General features: G+C 41.5%; 1 protein-coding gene across 1 annotated transcript; it reads left to right on the top strand.

The window, feature by feature from the left end:
* Positions 1-3,700: 3,700 nt before the first annotated feature.
* Positions 3,701-19,039, top strand: slc40a1 (solute carrier family 40 member 1). The gene is made up of 8 exons (XM_029703460.1): positions 3,701-4,017; positions 4,158-4,225; positions 5,349-5,508; positions 5,765-5,880; positions 8,750-8,876; positions 9,263-9,508; positions 16,845-17,495; positions 18,439-19,039. The coding sequence occupies exons 1-8, from the start codon at positions 3,984-3,986 to the stop codon at positions 18,759-18,761; spliced, it is 1,725 nt and encodes a 574-aa protein (XP_029559320.1). The 5' UTR covers positions 3,701-3,983; the 3' UTR covers positions 18,762-19,039.
* The last annotated feature ends 2,033 nt before the right edge of the window (positions 19,040-21,072 follow it).

Raw genomic sequence — 21,072 nt, 5'->3', positions numbered from 1 at the left:
TCTCAAGGACATCCAGAGACTTGTCCCGAAACCACTCCTAAGATGTCTTGGCTGTGTGTTTAAGTTTGTTGTCCTGTTGGAAGGTGAACCTTTGCCCCAGTCTGAGGTCCTGAGAGCTCTGGAGCAGGTTTCCATCAAGGATATTTCTGTACGTTGCTCCGTTCATCTTTCCGTCGATACTGACTAGTCTCCCAGTCCCTGCCACTGAAAAACATCCCCACAACATAATGCTGCCACCACCACGCTTCACCATAGGGATGGTGCCAGGTTTCCTCCAGACGTGACGCTTGGCATTCAGACCAAAGAGTTAAATCTTGGTTTCATCAGACCAGAGAATCTTGCTTCTTATGGTCTGAGATTCCTTTAGTTGCCAAAAGGCAGACTCCAAGCGGGCTGTCATGTGCCTTTTACCGAGGAGTGGCTTCCGTCTGGCCACTCTACCATAAAGGCCTGATTGGTGGAGTGCTGCAGAGATGGTTGTCCTTCTGGAAGGTTGTCCCATTTCCACAGAGGAACTCTGGAGCTCTGTCAGAGTGACCATTAGGCTCTTGGTCACCTCCCTGACAAAGGCTCTTCTTCCCCAATTGCTCAGTTTGGCCGGGTGGCAAGCTCTAGGAGCTCTAGAGTCATGGTGGTTCCAAACTTCTTCCATTTAAGAATGTTAAGAGGCCATTGTGTTCTTGGGGACCTTCAATGCTGCAGAATGTTTTTTGTACCCTTCTCCAGATCTGCACCTCGACACAATCCTGTCTTGGACCTCTACAGACAATTCATTCGACCTCATGGCTTGGTTTTTTCTCTGACATGCACTGTCAACTATGGGACTTTATTTAGACGTGTGTGCCTTTCCAAATCATGTCCAATTAATTTAATTTACCACAGGTGGACTCCAATCAAGTTGTAGAAACATCTCAAGGATGACCAATGGAAAAAGAATGCACCCGAGTTCAATTTCGAGTCTCATAGTAAAAGGTCTGAATACTTACCGTAAATTCCGGACTATAAGCCGCAACTTTTTTCCCACGCTTTGAACCTCGCAGCTTAAACAATGACGCGGCTAATATATGGATTTTTCCCGCTTTCAAATTTGTGGGTCCTGACAGCGTGGAGCATTGTCGAAAAATCCACTATCATCAACGGGTTTCGAAAGGCTGGACTGCTGCATGTTGAAGAGGGCTCAGCGGGGGATTAGCCTCCGGATGAAAGTGACGAGAGCGATAATGAAAACGATTCAATATCGGATGAAGCAATTCTGAGGCTATTCAACTCCGACACCGAAGGAGATGACTTCAGTGGTTTCAGTGCACAGGAGGAGGAAGATGGTGACCAATTACTTTCTTGGTAGGCTACTGTTTACTGCTAATTTTTTATTTTTTGTTACAAGCCGTGTTTCGTTAAAGCCTAATTTATTTTTGTTACAAGCCGTGTTTCGTTAAAGCCTGTGTAAAGTTCATTTGTTTCAATGTACCGGTAGGCACCTGCGGCTTATAGACATGTGCGGCTTATTTATGTTCAAAATAAAAAAAAAAAATGAAATTCAGTGGGTGCGGCTTATATTCAGGTGCGCTCAATAGTCCGGAAATTACGGTATGTAAATACGTTTTTTTTTTTTTCTAAAAACTTGTTTTCGCTTTCTCATTATGGGGTATTGTGTGTAGATTGATGAGGAAAACAATTAATTGAATACATTTTATAATAAGGCTGTAACTAAACAAAATGTGGAAAAAGTGAAGGGGTCTGAATACTTTCCGAACGCGCTGTATAATGCTTCTTAATGTAAATTCTGCTCGGCATCAGACTAATTTTGTGCTTCAGTTGCACTTCTCCACTCGGATGAGAATTCATGAAGAGGCATTCTATCAAACAGACAGCGCTCTGACTGATGTGTAGCTACTTTTCTCTGGTACTTTTCTCAGTGTAGCACACTTTTCTCTGGTAAAATGCAAGATTAACTTCAAGCAAAACATTAGGAAATGTAGCTGGCACCATTTTTTTCTATCATAAACATATGTTGGCCATGCATAGTTTTTGCAAAAAAGGCCTTGCTTTTTCACTGTAAGAATTGACTTGTGTTGTCATCTGATGAAAATGAAGCTATTTTCTTACGAATGTGTTGCACTAATGTATTTTCCGTGAAGGAAAACTATAGTTGCACGCCCCGATCACTCCATTTAAGCAACAACAAAAAATACTGTTGACATTCTATATAAAACACAGGTGAAATGGTTTAAAACTCAGATTTTTTGATGATGTTAGAGGCCATTGTGTTTTGAAAATACGACCCCTGCGATATAGCCAACTGATATGGGAAGATGGTTTAATGACTGATATTAGATTATGTAACAGAGACAGTAATATTATTATCTTCCATCACCCTTCCTTGCGCATACTCATTAGTAGGTTTTAGCCCCAAATACAGACTGACCAACTTTATGCACACATGCATAGAAAATAAACACGCAGTGCTGCTTCAACCATTGCCCTCCATATAGCCTACTTGCATATGCTACACAAAAGGACCATTTATGTTAGTCATGCCACAAGCAATGGATTATCCATCATTTATTATCTTATTGTTTTTATCTGTATTTTTCACTTTTCTTCCTGACAGGTAAGCAAATAGATAGACTACTGTGCATTTATTTATCTGGGGTAGTCCACATCCGTAACACTTACCTCTGTTTTCGAGTGAGTCCTGGGATACATAAAGCAATAAAAAACAGTCACTATGTATGTGTTGTATCTAACTATCTGCAACACAATTTTTTTTTTTATCCCTCTCCCAATATAAGCAGTTATTATACGCTGGGTGGTTTGAGCCCTGAATTCTGATTGGCTGAAAGCCATGGTATATCAGACCATATACCACTGGGTATGACAAAATATTTAGTTGTACTGCTCTAATTACATTGGTAACCACTTTTGAATAACAATAAGGCTCCTCGGGGGTTTGTGATATATGGCCAATATACCACGGCTAGGGGCTTTGTCCAGGCATTCCGCGTTGCGTGTTATGAACAGCCCTTGGCCGTGGTATATTGGCCATATACCAAACCTCCTCTGGCCTTATTGCATAATTATAGAATTAATATTGTTGTAACAACCACCAAAACCATGGATCCTGTCAGATATTTTGCAACAACGTATCAATAATTGGCCGCAAGGGCTTTGTTTTGAATGTATTTACGTCAATGATTTATATTTGCATCGCTGTGCTCGAGTCGTCAACTGGACTGTGGCGTGTGCTTCTGGCTGCTCACTGTATGCAGAGATACTTTTGAGGAGATGGTAAACTCCATTGGAATCGTATACCGCCTATTGTGTACGGTGCCCAACTATGGCAATGCGCGATGCATTCTGGGCGCGATCTAAAAAAAATCTAAAATTTGCATGAATTTCGTCAACAAGATTTACAACATTACACGTATTATCCAAGGCGTTAGATACGTTAATTGCTATCTGTAACATTGTATAGCTTTGGAATCGTGACAGTGCGTACTTTCGCGGAAAATAGGCACGTTTCTCGACTCATACCCTGACTTTGAGAAGGGATTGTGTGACGATTAGTTTAGCAACCATGTGACGCAACATGACAACGTGAACACGATTGGTCGACAGTCTGCTGGGTGTCCATTCATAGCCAAATGGTATTCCTATCTCCACCTTTCTGTAATATCTCTGCTGTAGATATATTGACAGGGGACCGCGGGGACAAAAACACTGTTGGCAGTGCAGAAAGGACGAGAGAAGGCTGCTGGAGCCGTCCAGGAGATTTTATTGTTTTACATTTTAACTAACAAGGCTTTTCGGCAAATATATATCTTTCCAACTTCAGCTACAGTGATAGCTAAGTTTGGAAAGGAGAAAGGGGAGCTTTGGAGTGGGTTTATCGAAAATTCAATGCACCGAGTATCGCCTGCATCGAAAGCCTGTACAAAGGGAAATAAATATTGACTAAATTATTTTGAGGAAAAATATTACAAATGGATAACGCGGGACCTAAGAAACGTTGCTGTGGTAGGTCAATTTTATATTTTCAGTGCTTTTAAAATGACTCATTGAAATGGAATATTTGATTAAGTATTGATAACTGCCGATCTATTGACCACAGTTGTTCGGATATCAACAACGAATCTCAAACATAATTTCCCTTGCAGAATCTGTCCAATCGTTCTTCACATCGCCAAAGTTCCTTATTTACCTTGGACATGCCCTCTCCACATGGGTAAGTGAATCAAAAGTAGCCAATACAAAATGTCACAACCATTGTAAACCATTAATTTAAAACAATGTTTAGGTAGGCTATCACCCATCATAGGTGGAGGGTCATTTGACAAAATCTTATAGCTTATTTATGTTTTAGAATAGGTACACACGTAGGGAATATATATAGGCTATTTCCCACCCCTTTGGGTACAGTTTGCTTGAAAAAAATAAATAAAACATTGATCAAGTCCAATGGCACATCAGTAGACACATGGATGGTTCCATATAATGGGCAATGGTCTGTACAATATTTATTATGTCATGGTATTTCTAAATCAGGTAATTGCTTTATTGAGGTCATGTTTCTTTTGTGTACAGTCCTTGACAGTATACCATTATTAATGTATATAGGATAGCTTTATATAGGCTCGATAGTAGGCTAGGATCATGTTTCTGCAAGCATTATCCATATACTGTAGCCCTACTGTGCAGTACATTTTAACAGCTGGTTGCAACCTGGTCTCAGAGCATTTCTTGTTAGTCTGTACATAAATCCAAGACACTCCATTTAGTATAATATGTTACGTTTCGTATGGTGTGTATTAATTTGTGGTGGTCCAGCACCCATTTCATATGATATGTTGCAAATTACAATTCGTATTATATGTTACCAATTAGAAAAATGTACAATGTTACAAATTTGCCAAACATACTATACGGTATGAATTTGGAAAACATATATGTTACGAATTCTAGATAGATGGCTAACGTTAGCTAGGCTAGGGGTTAAGGTTAGAGTTAAGTTTAGGAGTTAGGTTAAAGGGTTAAGGTTATCTAAAAGGGTTAGGGTTAACTAACATGCTAAGTAGTTACAAAGTAACAAAAAAAGTATTAAGTAGTTGACAAGTTGCCTGTGATGAGATTCTAACTCACAACCTTTGTGTTGCTAGACGTTCACGTCATACGCCCACCCATCCTACTTTTTTGGGGGGTCTTAAGTAACCATCTGTCTGATGTAACCATACCAAACGTAACATATCATAATAACTTTAGTGTGCCAGATTTACATTTTCTATGTTACGTCTAAGCTATGAAACCAGGTTGCTGGTTGAAACAACAATGTAACATGCATGTATTTGTAGGGAGATCGTATGTGGAATTTCGCTGTAGCTGTATTTCTGGTGGGGCTGTATGGCAACAGCCTCCTGCTCACGGCTGTGTACGGACTGGTGGTGGCAGGGTCAGTCCTGCTGCTCGGAGCCATTATCGGTGACTGGGTGGATAAAAACCCCAGACTCAAAGGTATGCAGCCATAAGTAGGCCTACTCTACAGTCAGTGTTTCTGAACAGAACTGAATACACAGAACATGAATAAGCAATATACAGTCTCAAAACATTAGGGATTGAACTTTTGGGAAATGTGTTGATTTAGATGGAAATTTGAATAATTCTCTATTCGAAACCATTAAAATAACTTGATGCGTCTTGGTGATTTACTCAGAAATCAATTGTTTATGACCAACCCTACATCTCTAATGCTTGTCCTCTAATTTGATAGTGGCCCAGACTTCACTGGTTGTCCAGAACTGTGCCGTCATACTGTGTGGGATCCTCTTGATGGTGGTTTTCCAGTTCAAAGAACAGCTTGCAGAGTTATATAATGGATGGGTTCTGGTAAGATTCCATTGCCTCAACTCTCTCATACTGTCATTTTAAACTTAGAATTGAATGGTTATTTGCAGCAGAAGCATTTACCCATTTGATAAGTACAATGTGACCTTCGTCTAATATGATCTATAATTTAAAACAACCTTTACATATCAGTTCAGCCTCTGGACAGTAGCTTAGGATACACATTGAATAATGTCTGAAAGCTTTCTTCACTATGGCTTTGAAATGAGCTACACCAGTATTTTACACTCAGACCTCAAGTTCACTCAATTACCTCGCATTTGAAACAGAAAGCCTTGGACAGGTTCTTGCCTGAGTAGCGATCAAGGGAAAATTGTTTGATTCTTAAGATTACGCAAAGATTTGCCAGGAAACATGTTTGGCTTCTTGAAGGGGCTCGTTCTTTTGGTTGAATGTGTAGATCGGGTCCAAATGAGCACATTTAATTTACATTGTACAGCAAGACTTTGTCCCAAGGAAGAAATGCTGTGCCTTGTTTTTTGTTAATAAAATAAGACTGTTGCAATAGCGAGTGTTACAATCTGCTGGCTGCTACACTATCAGGATCATGAGTGTCTCTCACGTGGTGTATTGTGGGACAAATCGTGTTTTTGTGAAGGGGCCCTTGGTTTTTGAGAGAGGGGGTTGCTGTAAGTTCTCTGGTATGTGTGTTTCTGGAGATGGGGGAGAAACAGGAGATTCAGTGTCTTGTTCATGACTGTGTAGTCAGCGGGTTCTTCTAGGGCTGTCATTTGAAGTCTAGAAATGCTGCCTAACCAGTTGAGCCAATCCATCTGTATTCCTCTGGCCAGAACAGCTGCAACCATAATATACAACAAAAAACAGCAGGCCTGTTTGTTTCACTCTTACACTGGCTGATGGCTGTCAAGCATTGTAGTGTTAACGGTTTCTAGATGAACTAATATGCTAAGCTGAACAATAGTCTTGTTGTTGTCGTGTAAGTGCTAGCTATAGCCATGAAGAAGTCCACAGGGGCTGACAAACTGGAGCTGGCTCTGCTTAACTGCGCAGCTCCCCTCATCGCTAGCTCAATAACCAACATTTCAAATTGTTATATTGATGTCGGGAAATGTTCCAAAAGTATGGAAGGCTGTTTATGTGCTGCCGCTCCATAAGGGTGGGGACACTAGTGTTCTTGATCATTATTGTCCCATATCTAGGCTTTGTCTGGCTACGATTCTTTAATCTTTGGTAAGTGTACAACTTCGTTCCTTTTTATCTGAGAATTGTATTCTAAATGTACATCAAATCGGGCCACAGTACTATTACTGCAACCACATTAGTTGTAAATTATATTGTCAATGTTTTAGATGCCCAAATTAATTGTGCTGCCCTGTTTGTGGACTTGTCAAAGGCTTTTAACATAGTTGATCATTCTATTTTATTGAACATGGCCTGGGCACTGAAGCCTGTATGTGGTTTCAGAACTCTCAGTAATAGAACTAAGGCTATTGTGACAAAGTTTCAAATCTGGATTACTTTAAGTGCATGAAGGGGTACCCCAGGGTTTGATTTTGGAGACGCTATTGTTAACGCTGTATGTAAATGACATTGGAAATACTGTGAAAAATAGTTATACATTTTTATGCTGATACAGTATTGTACTCTATTGCACAATCTGTAAATCAATCCTTTTCACATTTGCAATCTGATTTCCAAGCACAACAGAAATCACTCTTGGATCTTAAGTTAGTACTTAATGCAAACAAAACACATGCCATTTTCTAGGTCCCATAACTTGGACTTAAGTGGCCTTGAAAGTACTAGCCTGAACAGAACACAAATTGAACAATGTCCCTCTTGTAAATATCTTGGTATCTGCCTAGATGATAAGTTGGCATTTTTAAAACACGTTACTGAGCTGGTAAAGAAGTTGAAGATCAAAATGTGATTATTTTCACTCCGAGCTCCAGAGTGGCGCAGCGGTCTAAGGCAATGCATCTGTGCTTCAGGCGTCACTATAGACACCCTGGTTCGAATCCAGGCTGTATCACATCCTGCCGTGATTGGGAGTCCCATAGGGCGGCGCACAATTGGCTCAGCGTTGTCCGGGTTTGGCCGGGGTAGGCCGTCATTGGAAATAAGAATTTGTTCTTAACTGACTTGCCTAGTTAAATAAAAACGTTAAAGAGAAATAGAGCATGTGTAGTCTAATGATAATAGAAAGGAAGTTGTCTAGGCCATTTACTGTATGTCTGTTTTAGATTACGGGGATATAATCTACATGCACACAGCTTCCACACTTAAACCTCTAGATGCTGTTTTCTATTGTACCCTTGGATTTATCAAAAGGTGGGTTGGGCCTCTGTATGTAAGAGAGCAGCATTCCCTTTCTGTTTATTTGCAAAGCGCTCCTGTAGAAACTTCCGATGTATCTGACACTCGTACTGCATTTTATTGTTTTGACCTTGACAAGAGCACAGGATTGCATAGTGCTAGAGGTTCCAAAGGTGACTTCTGATTTAGGGAGAGATGCTTATAGTTTATATGCTCCACAGATGTGGAATATGTTGCAAGGGAGGCTTGAATGCCCTTTAGGGACTTTAGAGCAATAGTGGGGGATGTTCTAAGTGAATTTTTTATGATCATATTTTGTATTCAAGTGTGTGTTTTGTATTGTGCAGGGCTCATTTGAAAGAGACTTGGTCTCCATGACACCCTGTCAAAATAAAGATATACACATTTAAAAAAGAAAAAAAAAAGAAAGTAAGATCACATGTTGTGGCCAAAAATAATCACACTGGAAACTTTGTCCATGTTTCGATTTTTCAAAAGTAAATGTATAAAGTAAACTTGTATGTTTTGATTTTTACCTAAGCGATCAATAATGTATTGTTTTCTTGGTTTTCAGACATGCTGCTATATCTTGGTCATCTCCATAGCCAACATTGCTAACTTGGCCAGTACTGCCATGTCCATTACTATCCAGAGAGACTGGGTGGTAGTTGTGGCTGGACAGGACAGCAGCAAGCTGGCAGGTCAGTCTCCATGGGAAACCATCCCAAATCGATTGGCCTCGTGACCAGGCATTTATCTCCTTGCAGTGGCGTGACTTTGAACCCGACCAAAGCAAATTACTAATTGATATAAAATAACTTCCCCAGTTTCACCTTGGTTTACGAACGCTATCAAACAGATTAACACAGTAAAAATGCAACACTTCCGAACATCTAATCTCAAAGGAATTTTTTCACAAGCCATAAAGACCCACAGTTCACAAATAACCAGAGCTGTGTGCTACAGTTTGCTTATCTGCACCATTGAAGTAAATTAACCTTCAGGAAATCTATAAAAATCCCTGTCATATGAATTTGCTTTTCCTGTGGACAATGGACAATAAAATAATTCTGCGCTTCTTCAATAGACATGAATGCCACAGTACGGATCATCGATCAGCTAACAAACATCCTGGCGCCTATGTTGGTGGGCCAGATCATGGCTTTCTGCTCCAACTTTATTGGCTGCGGTTTCATTGTCGGCTGGAACCTGTGCTCTATGTGCTTGGAGTACTGTCTGCTGTGGAAAGTCTACCAGAAAACTCCAGCACTGGCCATGAAGGCTGGCAAGAAAGAAGACTACCAGGAACTGCAACGACTGAACTCCCCAAAAGGTATGTTCTAGCCCTCCAGTTCTCTGAAACATCAATGAACATCACTGATAGATATGTCTTAACATCAGTGTTATTGTGAAATATTGCACCAAAAAAAATTGTCAACAAAATAGAAATCTGTTTTTGAAAGAAAGACTAAATGCTGAGATCTGGGCCCGTATCAACAAAGCGTCTCAGTGTATGAGTGCTGAGCTAGGATCAGTTTTGCCTTATAGATCACAATGAATTAGTCTTGATTGAAGCTCAATATTAAATTAAAATCTCCCTACCATCATATCTAAGCCAATGTGACACCAATGTCTATGAAACTTCACAAATCAACTTTGCGATACAAAACACAACCCCCAACATCATAAGCAGTCTGGTCGTTACCGAGAATCACATACCGGATATAACAAGGACGTTAGCATTAGGAAAAAAATAACATTTCTTGCCCCGACCTAGCTCAATATCTATCTAGGCATCAGATAAGAACGGAGACTACAGTGTCCATAAAGTGATCATTAGACTTGATCATGATCATCACCTTTTGGACTGAATATGTTTGTAGGGGCAACCGTTTTGATTACATTTATAATTTAAAATCGCTCACGTGCTCATTTCTGTCCATTAAGAACCAACGATGCCCTACCCTTTTGTAGCATTTCTGACAATGCTAACATCTTTTTTTTAGCCGACGCTCAGAGTTCTAACACCTGGTCTGTTGCTCGGCAACAACACAGCTGCTTGCACCAGGGTGCCAAATCATAAGTATGCGAACAAACCAAGGCTACTGTAGATGGCTAGCCTAATGTTGGCATTCAAGTGGAGGTTAATCAATACAGTGGCTTGCAAAAGTATTCACCCCCTTGGCATTTTTCCTATTTCGTTGCCTTACAATCTGTAATTAAAATGGATTTTTGGGGGTTTTGTATCATTTGATTTACACAACATGTCTACCACTCTGAAGATGCAAAATATTAATTTTTTTGTGAAACAAACAAGAAATAAGACAAAAACGTGAGCGTGCATAACTATTCACCCCCCCCCCAAAGTCAATACTTTGTAGAGCCACCTTTTGCAGCAATTACAGCTGCAAGTCTCTTGGGGTATGTCCGTATAAGCTTGGCACATCTAGCCACTGGAATTTTTTCCCATTCTTCAAGGCAAAACTGCTCCAGCTCCAAGTTAGATGGTTTCCGCTGGTGTACAGCAATCTTTAAGTCATACCACAGATTCTCTATTGGGCTTTGACTAGGCCATTCCAAGACATTTTAAATGTTTCCCCTTAAACCACTCAAGTGTTGCTTTAGCAGTATGCGTCGGGTCATTGTCCTGCTGGAAGGTGAACCTCCGTCCGTCTTAAATCTCTGGAAAACTGAAACAAGTTTCCCTCAAGAATTTCCCTGCATTTAGAGCCATCCATCATTCCTTCAATTCTGACCAGTTTCCCAGTCCCTGCCGATGGAAAAACATCCCCACAGCATGATGCTGCCAACCCCATGCTTCACTGTGGGGATGGTGTTCTCAGGGTGATGAGGTGTTGTGTTTGCACTAGACATAGCATTTTCTTTGATGGCCAAAAAGCTCAATTGTAGTCATCTGACCAGAGTACCTTCTCCATATGTTTGGGGAGTCTCCCACATGCCTTTTGGCAAACACCAAACGTGTTTTCTTATTTTTTTCTTTTTTTAGCAATGGATTTTTTCACTCTTCCGCCACGCTTCCGTAAAGCCCAGCTTTGTGGAGTATACGGCTTAAAGTGGTCCTATGGTCAGATACTCCAATCTCCCACTGTGGAGCTTTGCAGCTCCTTCAGGCCACGCTCAAGGTCCTAAACGATATCATAACCACCATCGATAAAAGACAATGTGCAGCCGTATTCATCAACCTGGCCAAGGCTTTCGACTCTGTCAATCACCACATTCTTATTGGCAGACTCAAAAGCCTCAACTACTTCTCAGAGTTCAGTGTGTCAAATCGGAAGGCCTGTTGTCTGGACCTCTGGAAGTCTCTATGGGGATGCCACAGGGTTCAATTCTCGGGCCAACTCTTTCCTCTGTTTACATCAATGATGTCGCTCTTGCTGCTGGTGATTCTCTGATCCACCTCTACGCAGACGACACCATTCTATACACTTCTGGCCCTTCTTTGGACACTGGGTTAACTAACTTCCAGACGAGCTTCAATGCCATAACTCTCCTTCCGTGGTCTCCAATGGCTCTTAAATGCAAGTAAAACGAAATGCATGCTCTTCAACTCTGTTGCCTCCCTGATTAATGCCCTCTCTTGGTGTCATGACTTCCGCCGAAGTCGGTCCCTCTCCTTGTTCGTTCGGCGGTCGACGTCACCGGTCTTTTAGCCATCGCCGATTCATTTTTCATTTGTTTTGTCTTTGTTTTCTACACACCTGGTTTCTATTCCCCATTTACATGTTAATTATTTAACCCTCTGTTTCCCACATGTGCGTGTTTATTGATTGTTCATGGCGGTACTTGTCGGCTGGTTACGTTTGCCAGGTTATGCATTTACGCCTGTTATTTTTCGAGTGACCGGTATTTCTCCGGTATTTCTTTCTGTCTGTATACTGGTGTTGTTGTGGAATTAAATGCCTTGTACACTCATTTCTGCTCTCCTGCGCCTGATTCACTGCACCAGTTAACCACCGCCTGACACTTGGCAGATTTGTTGTGGTGCCATATTCGTTCCATTTTTTAACAATGGATTTAATGGTGCTTCGTGGGATGTTCAAAGTTTTGGATATTTTTTATAACCCTACCCTGATCTGTACTTCTCCACAACTTTGTCCCCGACCTGTTTGGAGAGCTCCTTGGTCTTCATGGCGCCCCTTGCTTAGTGGTGTTGCAGACACCACGGTATTTCAGAACAAGTGTGTGTGTGTATACATACATACATACATACATACATACATACATACATACATACATACATACATACATACATACATACATACATACATACATACATACATACACTGAGAACATGTGACACTTAAATAAAGTCCACCTGTGTGCAATCTAACTAATTATGTGACTTCTGAATGTAATTGGTTGCACCAGATCTTATTTAGGGGCTTCATAGCAAAGGGGGTGAATACATATGCACGCACCACTTTTCTGTAATTTTTAGTAATAAAAAAAAAGAAATTCTCTTCACCTATGACTATTTTGTGTATATCCATTACATGAAATCCAAATAAAAATCAATTTAAATTACAGGTTGTAATGCAACAAAATAGGAAAAACGGCAAGGAGAATGAATACTTTTGCAAGGCATTGTAAATGTAAACAGATTTTTTAGCTAGCTAAGATTAGGTTGCTTGTCCAAAGTCCAGCATCTAGCCTCTGCAGCTAGCAAACACCAGTCAGCTGAACGCTAGCTAGACAATGAACAGGCAAAGAAAGGTAGCTAGACAATTTTTTTTTGTAGCTAGCTAACATAGTTATCTAGCCAGCTAGCTAACGTAACGTTATACTAGTCAGATGAGAGCCAACGTTGGCTAGGTAGCTAACCATCAAGCGAGTAGGCTTGGGCAGTATACTGTATATCGGGCTATTTGGAAAAAGCCACGGGATGGTTTTTCAATAACGTCAACCATTTCTTTGAAGTTAAATACATTTCAATATTTGTAGCTACTTTAAGTAAATGCCTACAGTCAAGTTGCGCAATACATTAGGAGATATAAAAAGATTGTTCTTCATTTTTCCCAGTAACGACCAGTCATTCAGGGCAGGGCACCTGTTTTGAGCCCCACTTGTTTAGTTGCACTATATATACACACATATACACACACAGAAAGGATTCAGACCCCTTTACTTTTTCCACAATTTGAGCTGTATTTTAAAATGGATAAATATTTTCTCAATCTACACAAAATACCCCATAATGACCAACAAAAACAGGGTTTTATACATTTTTGCAAAATGTATACAGTTGAAGTCGGAAGTTTACATACACCTTAGCCAAATACATTTAAACTCAGTTTCACAATTTCTGATATTTAGTCCTAGTACAAATCCTAGTCATAGGTCAGTTAGGATCACCACTTTATTTTAAGAATGTGAAAATGTCAGAATAATAGTAGAGTGAATGATTTATTTCAGCTTTTATTTTTTATCATCACATTCCCAGTGGGAAAGAAGTGTACACACACTCAATTAGTATTTGATCGCATTGCCTTTAAATTGTTTAACTTGGGTCAAACATTTTGGGTAGCCTTCCACAAGCTTCCCACAATAAGTTGGGTGAATTTTGGCCCATTCCTCCTGACAGAGCTGGGGTAACTGAGTCAGGTGTGTAGGCCTCCTTGCTCGTACACACTTTTTCAGTTCTGCCCACAAATTTTCTATGGGATTGAGGTCAGGGCTTTGTGATGGCCAATCCAAAAATCAAAATCAAATTTATTTATATAGCCCTTCGTACATCAGCTGAAATCTCAAAGTGCTGTACAGAAACCCAGCCTAAAACCCCAAACAGCAAGCAATGCATGTGAAAGAAGCACGGTGGCTCGGAAAAACTCCCTAGGAAAAAGTCCCTAGAAAGGCCAAAAACCTAGGAAGAAACCTAGAGAGGAACCAGGCTATGAGGGGTGGCCAGTCCTCTTCTGGCTGTGCCGGGTGGATATAATAACAGAACATGGTCAAGATGTTAAAATGTTCATAAATGACCAGCATGGTCAAATAATAATAATCATAGTAGTTGTCGAGGGTGCAACAAGCACGTCCGGTGAACAGGTCAGGGTTCCGTAGCCGCAGGCAGAACAGTTGAAACTGGAGCAGCAGCAAATCCAATACCTTGACTTTGTTGTCCTTAAGCCATTTTGCCACAACTTTGGAAGTAAGCTTGGGGTCATTGTCCACTTGGAAGACCCATTTGCGACCAAGCTTTAACTTCCTGACTGATGTCTTGAGATGTTGCTTCAATATATCCACATAATTTTCCCCCCTCATGATGCGATCTATTTTGAAGTGCACTGGTCCCTCCTGCAGGAATGCACCCCCATAACATGATGCTGCCACCCCTGTTCTTCACGGTTGGGATGGTGTTCTTCGGTTTGCAAACCTCCCCCTTTTTCCTCCAAACATCATGATGGTCATTATGGCCTAACGGTTCTATTTTTGTTTCATCAGACCAGAGGACATTTCTCCAAAAAGTACAATCTTGGTCATGATGTCAATCCAGCATGACTTCTGCCGCGCTCAAAACAACTGGAAACTCGTAACTGGGAAATCGGACTTGCTGCTCACGGTAATTTGCATTGTTAGTGCTAGCTAGTCAATGAGATGCATCACTTATGTTTACTACCGAACTAGCTAGTTAGGTAGCCAACGTTACACCATCCAGACTGTACCACAACTCTGTTGATAATATATCCAAGCAACATTCTTCACAAAACTTAGCAAGCTAGCTAAGTAGGTTCAAAGCCAACGCCAAACTTGGGGAAGTTAGCTACCTAACAATGCATGCAAAGGGCATTGCAAAACTATCTAAGGCGGCTACGTTATGGTAAGACGAGGTAGACAGATTTCAGACAGGACAAACACTTCAGTTAGCTATGCTACTTTTCCTCGACTAAGAACAACCAAGAACACTACACAAACCATAGCCAAGAAAACAAATTGCTTTGTAAACAATAAGCTAGCTATGATGAACCGCATATAGTTGATGGTTGAACCCCAAAACGCACACAGAACCTCTGTTCAGTTGTGCACTACAAGTGTGGAAATGCATGCTTGCGTCAGACAATTTATCAGATTTGACTGACCGCATCGCTATTTCACACGTCGAATAAATTCCAGCTCCGCCATACACTCTCTTCCCTTCTTGTCATTATTATAATCCACATTTGTGCTGACTGATCAACGGTGTCAAGTTACTTTTCAGTGTGTTCCCAGAAAAGTCACTATCCACAGGTAAAAAGTAGTCAGGGGGTGCAAGTGCTGTACCCGGTGCACCCAGGTAAAACTACATCAGAATAATTTCTTTCTTGTGCGACCTGCTGTGCGCAGCCAAAAGAAAATGAAATGCTTGCTAACTTGGTTAGCTATGTCATTAAATGGAGTGTTTTCAACAAATCAACTGTTTTAAACTGTCTTTTTACAAAGCAAGAGAAATAAACTTTCAAATCAGTACTGAGTGAATGAACAAAATCATTTTGGACAAACGATTCCATGACTGTCCATTTTTAAAATGGTCTGTCGAAGTCAATATGTTAAGACTAGGGTTCACAGTGTAATGGTTAGAGCTACCACCTGTGGATCAACTTTTTTGTAGCAGTAGGTTAGGGTAATTAGGCTAAGGGTTAGCGGAAAATGCTCTCCTGACCTGCTATAAAAAGCAACTTGTATCGAAGTGCCGTGTTTTTAGGGAGTCCTGTCCGTGGACGATGAAATCAAGGCCAGTGCAGACCGCACCAAAAAAATACATCCTAAAGACGTCGGCCTTCCCTTTGTGGGAAGTAGCCATCAACAAGTAAAAAACTGGAGGGGGGTCTGGAAGACACTCACTCAGTCATCCAATTTATTCAGTACTTTGAGAGTCACTTACAGGAACTGGTATGTGCTTATAATGTAAAGAGGCTGTCGATATTCACCCCCCTCCCTTTTTAAGGCAATCGTTTTTTTTTTTTACCTTTTGCTGGTTTATAACAATTGCAAAAGACATTGGCAACTTTGTACTGTAGTAAGCTTTGTCTGAAGTTATCGGTGGTTACAGAGATCGATAAACATCTTGATTCTATGTTTAGCTGAGATCTTGTGTAAAGTGACACAAGGGCAAAAAAAAAGCATCCAACGACCCAGTTAGCTGTTCTACAAGTGGTCAGAGGCCATCTGTAAATAAGTGTTTAAGTGCAATTTCAGTAACGATCTGAGATTTAACGATCCGCCTACAAAAGGTTCTGATGATGAACTTAGCCTTAAGATGCTTTTGGGAAACCGGGCCCTAAATTGAGACACATTTGATTTTACATTTTAAGCGCAAATTACATTTTTGAAAGACCTTTTGCATGTGGAAATGTTGTAGACATTTTGTGTAATCACCATGGGAAAAAAAAGTGAGAGAAGTAGGGATTGGTCTGAAAGAAATTCATGAGCAACACAATGCCTATTCCACCCATGCTCTACCAAGGTTTTCCAGCCCACAGCTTTGACCTATTATAGTAGCTATGTTGCTCTATTGTACTTCAAATAATGCGTATGCAGGTTGCTTAGGATTCAAATGGACAGATCCTAGGTCAGCACTCCTGCTGAGACACTGTGGAAACGAGCCCTGATCTGTGTACAGTTGTGTGACCCAAAAACTCATGTCTATCTGCTCTTCTTCCTGTGGTCTGCAGAGCTAGAGAACGGCCAGGGCCCAGTGGAGGGCTCCCAGCTCATGAACGAGACTGCTGTCGTCAAGGCCGACTCTCCCAGGAAGACTGGCTGCTGCTACCAGATGGCGGAGCCCCTGCGCACCATCCGCGATGGCTGGGTGGCCTACTACAACCAGTCTATCTTCTTCGCTGGCATGTCGCTGGCTTTCCTCTACATGACAGTGCTGGGCTTTGACTGCATTACCACAGGCTACGCCTACATGCAGGGCCTCAATGGCTCTGTGCTCAGCCTGCTGATGGGTGCCTCTGCCGTGTCGGGCATCTGTGGCACGGTGGCCTTTACCTGGGTTCGCAAGAACTGTGGCCTGATCCGCACAGGCTTCATCTCGGGTGTGGTGCAGCTCTCCTGCCTAATGCTGTGCGTGGTGTCCGTCTTCGCACCGGGCAGCCCCTTTGACCTCAGTGTCTCGCCCTTCCAGGACATCTATAGCCACCTGACTGGGAAGAGCAGCGCCCTCCCGGAGGCCGCCTACCCGGCTAGCATGCTAACCATCGATGGTCAGGGTCTGCTGGTTAACAGTTCGACCGTGCCGCCCGCCGAGGAACTGCCGCCTCTGCAGTCCTACATGTCAGTCAGCCTGCTGTTTTCTGGGGTCATTGCTGCTAGAATTGGTGAGTTACTCGAAAGTCCACATTGGGAAAAGCGCTCAATGAGTGCTACTATGTTAACAGTTACGCTGGCACAGAAGTTCATTGTTTGAGGAAGTCTAAAACAATGAGTCACGTCATTCCGTAGCGCATGAACTTTGTTGTATAAGGCAGGGGTTCCCAAACTTTATGGAGGCGGGGACCGCTTTTGTGATAGCAAATTCATCTGGGACCCCCTCAAAATCAGAACACAACTCCCAACTTTAGAGTGATAAAAAATAGCATACAAAGAGTTTTACTATGACTGCTGCAGTGCATGCATGGCTGGACTAACCAAGTCTCTGGCCCTGGGAAATAAAATTTGAAAGACCCCCTCTTCCCAGCGGAGAAAATGTTGCAATTTTGCAGCTAATTACCTCTTCGTCTAATTCGTAGCCAATTTTGCAGCTAATTTCCTGCAACTCTACACATTTTGCCATGGGGTAGAAAGAACGTTTTGCAGCTTTAAAGCTTAAAACTACAGTGCATACATGTTAAAAAAAAAATAATGGAAATACAAGAAGTACTGAGTTGAAAATGGAGTAACTGTGGATCCCTGTGAGCCTCACAGGCCATCCTCCTAAGGGTAAATTGTAGATTCATATTACATTGTATTGCACCCTCTAAACTTCTTCCACAGACCCCACATTTGGTTATTCTGTTTTTGCTAGAAATATTTATTTATTTAAAAATGAAAAATTGAGCTCAGACCTCTCCAGCTTAGGAACCACTGGTATAAGGCAGCAGCCACCACTTGGCGGAAAGTCGGCTCCAGATCCGGTGTTAATGTCACCATAGAGAAATATTGCCAGCCTGTGATGCCAATAGTCTGATAATTAGTAAATCATTGATTATTTTTTTCTATTGCTTTTATGTGGCCGTAAAAATGCCATTCTGAATGACTGTTGTGCCGTCATCTCCTCTGCAGGTCTATGGTCCTTTGACTTAACCGTGACCCAGCTCATCCAAGAGAATGTGATCGAGTCGGAGAGGGGACTGATCAACGGCGTCCAGAACTCCATGAACTACCTCCTAGACCTTCTGCATTTCATCATGGTGATTCTGGCGCCAAACCCAGAGGCCTTCGGCCTGCTCGTCATCCTCTCCGTCTCATTCGTGGCCATGGGCCACATAATGTACTTCAGGTTTGCCTTTAAGAGCCTCGGGCGGCGCCTCTTCCTCTGCTGCTCTCCAGAGCAGCAGACTCAGGCCCTCCCCGACTCTCCCTCCTCGCTTCCCACCACGGTGTAACCCATTAAAGAGACTCTTTCCCTGCTTACAGCTCCGCCTGCAGTACACAAATACCCCCTTCTCCTCCAGCCCCCTCGCCATCAACCTAAACATGCTTGTAGCCCCGGCAGGACTAATGTATTTACTTTTGCGCCTTACCCTAGCAGGTGCTGTCCTTTGTCATTGTAGATAGCATTTGCCGTTCGCTGAGGGAGGGTAGTGCGGCCGCAGACATAGAGAAGGAGTCTCTCTAAGACAAACAACCCAGATCATGAGGTCATAAGTGTCACAAAAAAAAACACTTCCCTACTTCGCTCCTTCCCATATTTAAATGTAGCCGTCTTGGTATGCATTCAGGTTTAAAGCTAAATTAAGGTGGAAAATTGCAGGTATTGCCACTTGCAGTTACTACGGTTACAGCTGGGTACTGCTCAAGTATGTGCTAGTGCTGTTTGCATCTCATTACAGCTCTGCATCAGCCGTGGGATTCCCATTTCCACTTTGAAGCCATTTGTTTCTCAGTAGTTTATTGGTGCTATAAATCATTCATTTCAGTTATTTCAGCTTTAGTAATTAATGCTTTAGATGATCGGTTCTTGCTCATTTCGCTTTAATACATGGTTATAAGGGTTATGCAAATGTATTTATTCAAGGAGCGCAAATACTTATGTTTATCAATACACGGAGTGTACAAAACATTAGGAACACCTGCTCTTTCTATGACAAACTGACCAGGTGAAAGTTATGATCCTTATTGGTGACACCTGTTAAATCCACTTCGAAGACAGGTTAAAGAAGGATTTTAAGCCATGAGAAAGAGACATGGATTGTGTGTGTGCCATGGAGGGTGAATAGGCAAGACAAAATATTTAAGTTCCTTTGAACGGGGTATTGTAGTAGATGCCAGGTGCACTGGTTTGAGTGTGTCAAGAACTGCAACGCTGTTGGGTTTTTCACGCTCAACAATTTCCCGTGTGTATCAAGAATGGTCCACCACCCAAAGGACATCCAGCCAACTTGACAACTGGGAAGCATTGGAGTCAACATGGGCCAGCATCCCTGTGGAACGCTTGACACATTGTAGAGTCCATGCACCAACTAATTGAGGCTGTTTTGAGGGCAAAAGGGGGTGCAACTCAATATTAGGTAGGTATTCTTAATGTTTTGTACGCTCAGGTGTATATTCTCAATGTATCATGACTATTGACTTTCTCACCCATGATGGTGCTAATGTACTAGCTATAGCAAACAGCTGGAAACTGTGCATTCACATTAGCAACGCTCTCAATGACCAAAGTGGACCTTCTTATATAGCTTAAAGGAAGTGAGGGGAAAACCGGTTTGTTACATTTTGTTTGAGCATTCCAAATATTTTTTGATGTGAAGTGACAGTGAAACTTGTATAAGCTCAATTGTAGACACTTGTGTACACTTAAGATCTCGACACCCCCCCCCCCCACAATTCTATTAACTATAGTATAGCAATGTAATCTACTAGTACATTTGTCAGAATTGATTTCAGAATTGAAAGTATTCACACACCTTGTCTTTCTCCACATTGTGTGTTACAGCCTGATTTTAAATTGAGATTGTGTTCCTAGCCTACACACAATACCCCATAATGTCAGTGGAATTGTTTCACATTTTTACAAATTAAAAATGAAAAGCTGAAATGTCTTGAGTCAATAAGTATTCAACCCCTTTGTTATGGCAAGCCTAAATAAGTTCAGGAGTAAAAATGTGCTTAACAAGTCACATGGACTCACTGTGTACAATGAGTTTAACTTGATTTTTTAATTACTAACTCACCTCTGTACCCCACACATATAGATAATTGTAAGGTCCCTCAGTCGAGCAGTGAATATTAAACAGATTCAACCACAAAGACCAGCAAGGTTTTCCAATGCCTCAAAGAAGGGCACCTATTGGTAGATGGGCAAAATGTAAAAAAACAGACCTTGAATATCCGTTTGAGCATGGTGAAGTTATTAATTACACTTTTGATGGTGTATCAATACAAAGATACAGGCGTCCTTCCTAACTCAGTTGCCGGAGTGGAAGGAAACCGCTCGGGGATTTCAGCATGAGGCCAATGGTGACTTTAAAACCACTAGAGTTTAATGGCTGTGATTAGGATAAAACTGAGGATGGATCAACAGCAATACGAACAAAATTGACAGAGTGAAAAGGAAGCCTGTACTGAATAAAATATATTCCTAAACAAGACACTGAAGTAATACTGCCAAAAAATGTGGCAAAGCAATTCACTTTTTGTCCTGAATACAAAAAGTTGTTTGGGGTAAATCCAATACAACACATTAAAGTACCACTC

The sequence above is a fragment of the Salmo trutta genome, chromosome 20 (genome assembly GCF_901001165.1).
Source record: "Salmo trutta chromosome 20, fSalTru1.1, whole genome shotgun sequence".
Lineage (NCBI taxonomy): Eukaryota > Metazoa > Chordata > Actinopteri > Salmoniformes > Salmonidae > Salmo > Salmo trutta.
Note: the sequence above shows the minus strand (reverse complement) of the source record. Positions and strands in the feature narration are given on the sequence as shown.